Source organism: Carassius auratus, chromosome 20 (genome assembly GCF_003368295.1).
Source record: "Carassius auratus strain Wakin chromosome 20, ASM336829v1, whole genome shotgun sequence".
Taxonomy (NCBI): Eukaryota; Metazoa; Chordata; class Actinopteri; order Cypriniformes; family Cyprinidae; genus Carassius; species Carassius auratus.
In genome coordinates this window covers 481,069-491,526 of record NC_039262.1, presented here as the reverse complement: position 1 = coordinate 491,526, position 10,458 = coordinate 481,069, and the positions used below count along the sequence as shown (strand labels likewise).

Sequence of the window (10,458 nt, the reverse complement as noted above, 5' to 3'; positions counted from 1 at the left end):
TTATTTACTCTGTCCTTGTCTCAAGGTCACAGCAGACGGTGAAGTTTTGACTGATTTCGATGCTACTGATACGACCAAGATAAAGTGAGATAAAACCCTCAGACTTATTTATATGTTTGCCTGTCAACGGCTCCTCATAGTCACCTAACTGCCAGTTCTGTGTTGACTTTCACTGTAAAGGTAGAGCAAAGTCATGTCTCTGTGGAGCACATCCTGCTCAGTCTTTTAAAGCAGTTCTCATACTTTCATTCATCCTCATGTTTTGTTTATAAATCAGTATATTACACATACAGATTAACATTAAAACATTATAAAAATATGATTATAAAACTATATATATTCACAGGATAAGTTATCAATAACCGTTTACTAACGTTGCCAGTGAAATGTAGTTTAAATGATGCAAATTATTTGGAACCCTGCTATACATTTTATTTTATTTTATTTTATTTTATTTTATTTCTTTGCTTTGATTTGCCTATTTATTTTGATGTTCATTGCAAGAAAATGAATACCCCCTGGTCACCAATCACTTTTATTTTATGGAATAAGAAGCAAGACCATTTTATCTGATTTCTTTTGTGAATTATTAAATATTATAAAATATTAATATTTTTTTAATTGATAGGATACATAAGTTTATTAGTAACTAGTAATTAACCAACAATTGGTTCCAAACTGTCTTTAACAAGTGAAATTTTGTTTTGTTTTTTCTACCTTAGAACTGAGCAATACTTTATTTTTATTTTATTTTATCAACAACATAAGGGTGAGTAAATAATCACAGGATTTTTTTTTTGTGGGGAACATTGCTTTAAAAGATGTGAACCATGAAATGTGAAAATTAAATGGGCTTTGTTAGGACATTCTTTCTTTCTCTGATCAAAAACACAACGGTGTTTACAAGATCTGATATTGAATTAGCAATGCTGAATGAAAACGATGCTGTAAAGAGGATGAAACATCATTCTCGTGACTGAGCGGCATTCATCAGAGCCACATGTTTGTAGATCAAATCACATGTTTCCCATGCCCCACAGTGCCACAGCACGCAGAACCTCTCATCAAGAGAATGAATTGCACATGGTAAGAAATGGAAAGACATTAGTATCAGATTAAATGAGTCTCAAAACCATTAGGACACTTGGGTTGAGGTGTGTTCCATCTTGTTTACAAACTTCTGGGAAGTAAGAAAGTAAAACGCATAATTTATTCATTATTTATTTATGTTTGATCTCTTGTACTTTATAATTTCATATACACTCAGAATTCTCCCGGAATCATATGTTATTAGTTCTTTTACTGATCATAAACAGAATCACATGCACTTTTATGAGTTACAAAGGATACAAAGTCATACCACTTAGACTCAGAATGCAAGTAAACCTCAGATAAGGCCCTGAGAGGATAAACACACCCAGTGCTTCACTTGTCATGGATGCCGGCCAAACAGCTCCACAACTTTTAGACGCCGTCTGAAAGCCACCACCAGTCTGTCCCGTGCTATTATTTATATAACGCCTTTTGACAGGTATTCCAAATCATTGAGAAGAAACAAAGAATTTTTGTTTCTTTTGAAATCTTTTTTTTTTTATGTATAATGTTAAAGTTCCACTACCAGGCTTTGTAAAGTCAGATGTGGACTCTGCGCTGTAGGTGGTCTTTTTGAGTCTGGAGCGGTGTAAGCTGTGGCTAATAAGATCAGTGTGGGAGGGACACACTTTCCACATCTGTGGCTTGTGTCCTGGTGGGTGATGGCACAGCGTTCATGGCGACTCCCATGTTGTGGTTCCAGACGTTTGCCAACAGCTTGTTTGCTGGATATTAATAGAGAAGATATTTGGGTATACACCCATCCTTCTTCCTGCGACATGCAACCTGTCTGAACAGTAGACTGTTTGCCTCAAATAATGCACTTGTTGATTTCATTGAGGCTGGACCTTAGATGTGGAATCCTCTAGTTTGTATTAGTCCATTCTAATACAAATGATATGAATTCAGCAATAATGTAATGTTGATATGTGTGCGTATAATGTATACTACTAGGTTAGGGGTCCTAGGTTAGGGGTTTTTGAAATAAATTAATACTTCTATTCAGCAAAGATGCATTAAACTGATGAAAAATGACAGTGAAGACTTTAAAGTATTACAATCATTTCTTCTTTAAAGATGCTGTTCATGTGAACTTTCTATTAATCAAAGAATCTATTTTTAAGAGACTTGAGAAATGGCATTTAATTTTTTTTTCTCTTTAATCGCAATGAATGGGTTCTTTCCATTGCAACCAAAGTGAAATAACTGAACATAAACATAGGAACATGAAACAAATTATAATTTTAGAACTAGATTTTAAACACCACTTAAAGGCTTTTGCATTTGAACTCTTCATAATTTAATGTGTATATACCATTTTTACATTTCAGTATATATTTTAAAGTACAGTTTAGTATATTAGAATTATATATATATATATATATATATATATATATATATATATATATATATATATATATATTTATATGTATGTATATGTATATGCATATACCTGAAATTAGGTAATCATTTATATCACAGAGTATGTATATAAACATACTGTATGTGATTAGTTTTATTAAATTGAGGTTATTATTAAAATGAGGATGTTATTAGACTACTGTACAAATCTTGTTCTCATTATGCAATTTTCCTTCATATTACAGTAATTTTGTATGAAAACATTACTAATTGGCATGATAATAATGCCACATTGACAAAAATCTAAATCATCTTTTTTTGTTTGTTTTTGGAGACATAAAGCTTTTGCATTTGAATATAGACAGATAAACATTTTGCCAGCAATGCATCTGTAATTGCTGCACTCATTCTGGCTTCCCTTGTAAAAGGTGGCTATTTTTGTAACTTGAATGTGCTGCGGCACACTTACTTCCTTCCTTTCAGGCACTAATGCATGATTTCATGGACAGGGTGGAGTGGTGTTATCTGTTAGCTTAGTTCCTACTGTTGTTGTGTGCCAAAATACTCTATATTCTGAAGTCCAGGAAAACTCACATCATTGCATAAATCTACCTGTTCAGTGAAAGTACCAACTTTTCTAAGAAAAAAAAAAACATAATAGCACAAATAATGTACAATTTTGTGTTCTGTAATGCTCTATTATTCATACATTATCTTCCTTGACCACTTGTGTTGCCATTTTCCTGGTGGTGTCTTTGAGTTCAGAGCTGTTTTTCTCTGTGTGGGGTGGCTAATGAATGACTAAATGTGAGCTCTCGCCGTGCCACTTAGAGTAATGGTCTGCTTTTTATGTGCCATTGATTATTCACTGCTGATTCCAAGGGAAACTTTCCCGGAAATGGAGTGGTTTCCGTCCTTTCTATAATTTGGATGTTCCACTTCAGAAGTTTGAATACCTGCCCAGCCTATTATAAGCTTCCTTGAATAGCTTATGTTGGGATTTTCCAATCTGGGAGTCACCAGAGATTTTTTAGGAGTCACCATGTCTATTTACTACATTACAATCAAATAACTTTCAGATAACCCACCCGATCAAACTATGCTCACAAGATGTACTATTCAAATCTGGCCTGCATTCGGATTATGCTGACCATGTTTAGTTGCTACATTCACTTAATATGCATAGTTTGCCAAAATAGTGGCCATATTTAAATAGTGGCCTTTAGTGTCTAGTACAGACTGCGCAAATAAAATTCAGACTGTATCGACTCGTTCTCGGAAATGCATCATTAATGTTCTAACAAACTGCCATAACAAGTATGCTTTGCGCACAGGGGTTTTGTTACTGTAACACAGGCCATGTGCTCTGTGGGCAGTACTGGATCTTTTTCATCTGTCCTCCCCTGATGCAAAGGCCAACAGGGACAGGACTCGTGTGGGTGGTCCAGGGCTGCGAAGGCTGAACCCTTTGTGCTGACCCGGCCGTGAGCACATAGTGATACACTTGTAGAGCCCACACATTAATACAGCCATCGCAGTCTATCAGCAAAGACTCTCATTCTTTCAAATCCATTACTCACGTAATAGTTGTTCCAAGAAAACTCTGTTTGTTCTAACAGGATACACTTGTGGGTTCAGAATGGCATGAAAAAGAATCTCTATAGAAATGTGTGCCAGAATGACGTTCTCATCGTTGTTGTTAACATGTACTGCGACACTTCTTTTGCCGTAGGTTGACCTCAACAAACTAATGACGGCTGTGAATGTAAGCCATTGTCTGAGCCCCAGCCATAAGCCTTCGGAGTCGCCCGGTGTGGTGGTGGAGCAGTCCCCAATGGAGCGCACCAGAGGATTCTTCACCGACGAATCAGAGCCGCTGCTGCGCTGTGACTCCACTTCCAGCAAGGACTCTGCCCTCAGCCGGACAGGCTCTTTCATAACCAAAGGTGAACACACATGGATAAACACTAGAAAGAAAAACACATAAATAAAAAGTTAATAGTAATAAACAATGATAAATAAAAATACAAAATTGAATAAGTATTTTTCTTATATTTCAGATTATGAAAGTCACACTTTAAATTAAAATATAAAATGTAAATATAATGTATTATAGATAGATAGATAGATTTAATGAATGTGTAATTAAATAAAAAATGGTGAAAGCTATTGTAGTACAGTAGTATATTACAATATATCGCCCTTTGAGGATGCTTTATGTTCCACTGTAAGAAATGCTAGTTTTTTTTTTTTCTTAAGCTGTGTGTGTTATCATCACGCCATCTTCAATTAAATACTAAGCTTCTTTATAAAGACAATAATGAATAATAAATCCTAAAATGTTTTATTCATGGCAACCCTCAATCTTCTGTCCCGCAGAGAAAAAGGACACAGTGCTGCGGCAGGTACGTCTGGACCCCTGCGACCTGCAGCCCATCTTTGACGATATGTTGCACATTCTCAACCCCGAGGAGCTGCATGTTATTGAGGAGATTCCGATGGCGGAGGACAAGCTGGACCGCTTGTTTGAGATAGCAGGGGTGAAGAGTCAAGAGGCAAGCCAGACGCTGCTCGACTCAGTCTACAGTCACTTGCCTGACCTTCTTTAGATCTTTACAACATCTCACTATTGTCAGCTACAGAAACAAAGTGACGGACACACAGATGTGCACTCACTCTGTTCCATTGTGCCATTCGGTGACATGCGCGTAATATTAAAACCTCTTGAATGCTCAGACAGGAGTTTTTCTGCAATCGAAGCCGTTCCTTGCGCTAGAATTCACAAAGTGTGGATGAAGCGTTCTCTTGTTTGTGAGCTCTTGACCGGATACAGCTGGTGTCAATGCTATAACCTCTCTAACATGCAGCATATTCTTGCACACACCTCAGCATGATGTCTTACTCAAAGCTATATGATGTAATTTATGAACCGATTTTGTAAATTGTTAAATCAAGCATTTAGTCCTTTGATGTTATGTTCAAAATGTGTTTTTTTTATTACTACTTACAGATTAACGCATCCTAATCAGCAAAGTATTTTTGTTCCCTTTGTTTGTCTTTTTTATGTTTTCAAGTATTACCACTGTAGCTTTTTTAGGCACTAATTTAGTGTTCTATGTGATTTCAAGGGCATTGAAAACCATTCCAACTAGTTATGATACAAATCATGACTGTGGATTATGTGCATTCACTATACAACTATCCAAATAAGCTCCATTCCCATGTGCTTTTCCGATAAAAGAGGACAAGAAGCAAGTATGATTGTGAAGTAATTTCACACAGTCTAGAGTACCAGTCTATTTCACATTTAAATGTAGCATTTCAGTATTGATATTGCAGATGATGATATGTAGTACAGAGAGAATGTCTCTGTTAAATCAAGTCACTCTGGTGCTAGACGTGAAACTATGGGATAGTGGTCAATTTTATCCCAATGACAGGGTGTTTATGGTCATATGACCACTGAACTTGAACTGAAAAATAAAAAGTTGGCCAAGACGAAACAGAAAGCTGCATTGACTCTTGGATCTGAGGAAGAACGTCAGATGAGCGGTTTGGAAACAAACAAGGACAGAATCATGGAGTGGAATGCTCATGTGTATTCTAATGGCTGTTTTAAAATGTAACACATGTAACCAAGACATTTATTATTATTGGTAATTATCATGTAACCTGGGAAATCAACAGATTAAAGTTTTTTGTCATAACTTGTGGTTGTATTCATGTTGTGTTTTTATAAACACATTGGTTATTGTGAATCTTCATTTTTGTTTTGTCCATACACTAATTTCTGAGTGACAAACGTGCTTGAGAGTTAAGTTTGTGCAGACGTGCACATTTTATTTGAACATGGTTTCCTTCAGAGTAACTCATTTCTATCCATCTACCAATCTCAGGTAAGCATATCAGATGCATGGTACCTATCTGACATGAAACCCTTGTTGCTGATATGAAACATATAACAGTGTCCTTCTTCATTCTTATTTTACTTTTTGACAATATTTTGCACATTTTCAACTGGGGAGAGACTGAGTGTGCTGGAAGGGCTGCCCATATTTTGTGTTGGCTATTTAATAATCTTTTGAAACTTGGCAAACTAGCTCTTGACTTGTAGTAATGAAGATGAACGCTGAAAATTTATAAATCTTAATTAATAAAATGTTTAATAATAAGTTAAAAATAAATGTATACCTGTGCGATATTACTGTACTCATACTGGACCAGCAGTTTGGATGCAGAAAATGGAAGGATGTATGATTTAGCTACAGACGCCATCTTCTGGTGAGATGCGGTAATTCATTCCGCACGAAACTCACTGTGCAGCACTATGAATATTCTCTAGCTCAGTGGTTCTCAAACCTATCCTGGAGGACCACTAGCCCTGCACATTTTGTATGACAAGGGGTCCTCCAGGACGGTTTTGAGAACCACTGCTATAGCCGTTGATTGTACATCAGTTGTACACAAGGACTTACTGTAATTAGCTGGATCAGGTGCGCTTAATTAGAGTCGAGTCTTCAAGAGATTTCCACCCCTGGTCTACAGCAGGAGTGTCAAAAAAATCGAATTTCGAATATTCGTTAAAAAAAAAAAATAAGATAGCTGCGCTATTTTGTTGCTTTGAAGAAACGTGCATAATATTTTACTCTATGCGCCCTCTTGTGGTCTCAAGAGAGAAGCCAAAAGTTTTTTTTCCCATAACTGAAATTATACATTTTAAATTCCAATATAATTCGAATTTGAATAATATTTAAGTAGAAAATTCCAATTTAGATTTTCAGTCATTTTGACAGCCCTAGTCTATAGCCACTTGCCTGTCCTTTAGACAAATCTTAGCTACTATCATCAGCTACAGAAACCACGTGACGGACACAAAAATTGGCACTGACTCTGTTTCATTGTGTCATTCATAGACACGTACTGTAGGCTATGTAATTCTGGAAGCTTTGGAATGCTGACACAGTAGTTTATCTGCACATCAAAAAAGCCGCTCCTTGCATAAGATTTCACATAGCGTGAATGAAGCGTTTTCCTGATTCCACTGGAACTTGGTCTGTTTCTATTTTGTGTTTTACTGCATTATAATGTATTTATGTATGTCCAGTGTCAGCCATCATTTATTAATGTGTATTTAGTTAACAACTATTGGGAGTTAATAAATAATATGTTAGAGAACCCAATAATAATGAAAAAAAAAATGATTAAGGCCATATATAGCACTTCTAAAGTAGGCCTATGGTTCTTTATAGAACTGTATAAATATGGTTAGTGTAGCACCAAGAAGGGCTCTTCTGCTACACACCTGAACCAGCTAATCCACCCTATGCTGTGTTTAATTGCCTCATATACCCTCATTCACTATTCCCTTCATTAATCCATTAATAAAGTCTTCTTGAAGGAGTGAATGAAAACAAGTGAGCGAATCTGGAAATGGAAGGGCTGCTGTTTTTGCATATAGTTTGTGCTTGCTGTTTAATGATCATTTGAAACTTAGCAAACTAGCGCTGGTAGTAATGAAGAAATTTAAATTGAACTCTATCATGGAGACTAGCATAGATAAACGTTAATTAAACTTTAATAATCAAATATGATTATATTCTGTGCCCACAATGGGCAAGCTGTTTGGAAATGGATTCAGTTGCAGGCGTCATCTTCTGGCAAGATGCGGGAATTAATTCAGAATGAACTTAACAGTGCATTATAGGCATTCTCTAGCCGTTCAGTGTACTGTCCATTGGGGACCGTTCTTCTGGTTTCTTACTTGTGCATCCTCGTTTCGTTTCCTCGCGTCTTAGCTCCACCCCCTAGGATGAGAGGGAAGGCACAGGAAAGGAGGAAGCATGAGAAGCAGCCTGGTGTACAATTGTTATTGCAGTGCATTATGGGATTGATGAGTGATAACGGCCACTATAGTTTTAGACAACACCACAAATGGCTGTCCACAATAGTGCAGTATGATAGGCTATAGGGTACGATTTCAGACACAGCCTCTAGAACTTCTAAGCAGTTGTGTTGGCACTGATTGGAGCTAGGATCTGCAAGACAGTTTGGCCCTCCAGGGGAAGGATTGGACACCTTTCGTTTAGAACCATTTAGAACCATGCTTACTCCCTGCTGCATGCTCCAACTCATCCAAATACTAACCAACACACCTGCATTTCATCAATCTGCTCATCAGGACTCTCAGAAGCACTGCGCTCTCCCACAGTCAGGGTCTGGCCATGTTTAAAGATTCAAAGACTCTTGGTGTAATTTATCTGTTTTGTTAGACTAATGTCTCTAGTGTGTAGTCTGGTTTCTCCTGAGGAATTACTTTATTTTACAGTATCTCCAGTATACGATCTGTGAAATCTGTTACTTACCTGCTACTTCTGCGAAAGAACAAAACTTACCACTATCCTGTTACACATGTAACCAAGACATTTGTTATTGTTGATTACCACACAATTGTTTTTTGTCATAATTTGTGGTTTTCATGTGGTGTTCTTACTGTACAAATAATTCATTGTACGTCTTAATTTTTATCTTTGTCCATGAGCTGCACTCATTTTTGAGTGACATAAAAACAGCAAAATATCAGTCAATTTAGTAGCAAATTTTCAACATTAAGAGTAAGTCATTTTTTCTACTCATCTCATGACATGTTTTTTGTTTTTTAAGGCACATTTGTCCCCTATCACATGGGAGGAGTAAGCCTATGACCATGATGATGACTGATAGGTGCAAGCCTTGTTGCTGATATGTTGCATGTCCTTTACATTCTTATTTTAATATCTGAAAAAGGCATTTTTTATGTATTTCCCACATGCTTTTTTTTTAAAAAAAAAAAAAAAGTAAATAAAAATTGGGCTCAAGCTCACAAGTGTGTCCGTTTTTTTTCCCCAAGATATTTTAATTGTTATTCCTAATTACGATGGTTATAAGATACATATTATTACACATAATATAGCTGATATGCTACCCTAAATATATTAATGTAATAAAACAGGAAAATAAATAGCTTATAAAAATACCTGCCTGGAGTATCAGATTCTTGAACCTTCACTTTCAACCTTAACAAACCCGAGAAAGAAAGAAAAAAAACATGCACAGAGGAATATAATCAGTCGAGAACTAAATCACTTGCCCGTTTTCTTCAGTTGTCACTTCTCTTTCTCGTGTTACATTTAAAGTCATCCTCTTATCAAAACACACAAATTTTACAAAGAAACAAACACTCTTACATGCTAAATCCACCCTGCTCAAAACTGCAAGGAATGCATTTATAAAGACACGGAAACCGGCTTATTTCTTTGCATCTTCATCAGACCTTTCAGACATGCACTTCAGCTTGGCCTCAGTGCCAGGCACGAGTCAAATGAGTACATAAAAGGTACAGCAGCAAAAAGAGCTTCAGCAGAACAACACTGAACTGAAGTGTGATGAGATGTTGTTAGGCTGTATGTCTGTAAAACAAACTTTCCTGACCTGTCAACCATCTTACTGTGCTGACAGCTCACACTCCTTGTGTCACTCCTTTGTGTCATAAATAAGCGCACAAGAAACTATGAGCATACAACGTAGTTTTGTCATCAGTTAAGCCATGAAACTACCAAAAATGTGAAAAGCTGCACACTGCATGCATGTATGCATTACATTTCAGAACGTCTCTCAAATGTATTTACTAAAATATATTCTGCAATTCCAGATCACAATATAAGGCGCAAGCTGATATGTATTTTTTCATTAATGTGAAAAGTACAAATGAAAATGAAACCATTTAAAAGCACAAAATAACTCATTTTACATTCTGGTATTTATTTGTTGTTGACTTCCAGCCTTTCTCACATTCTTATCACTATCTGCATGTCTCATCCATGAGTATGCAATGTTGTAGAACAAGCTTTTGGGGGTTTTGAGAACCAGAACCATGCTGACTGAGCAATAAAGCTATAGTGAGCCCCTTTATTTAAATACCTGGAGGTGAGGAATAACACAAAAACACACTCAGTATTACTTGATATA

The 10,458-nt window shown here is 36.4% G+C and overlaps 1 protein-coding gene across 1 annotated transcript in view; it reads left to right on the top strand.

Moving 5' to 3' along the window:
• The window catches only part of LOC113120449 (tumor necrosis factor receptor superfamily member 21-like), a 20,280-nt gene extending 14,119 nt beyond the window's left edge, over window positions 1-6,161 (top strand). The window contains exons 5-6 of the mRNA XM_026290261.1: window positions 4,187-4,400; window positions 4,834-6,161. Coding sequence (XP_026146046.1) covers window positions 4,187-4,400; window positions 4,834-5,063 — 444 coding nt within the window. The 3' untranslated portion in view covers window positions 5,064-6,161. The remainder of the gene's footprint in view (window positions 1-4,186; window positions 4,401-4,833) is intronic.
• The last annotated feature ends 4,297 nt before the right edge of the window (window positions 6,162-10,458 follow it).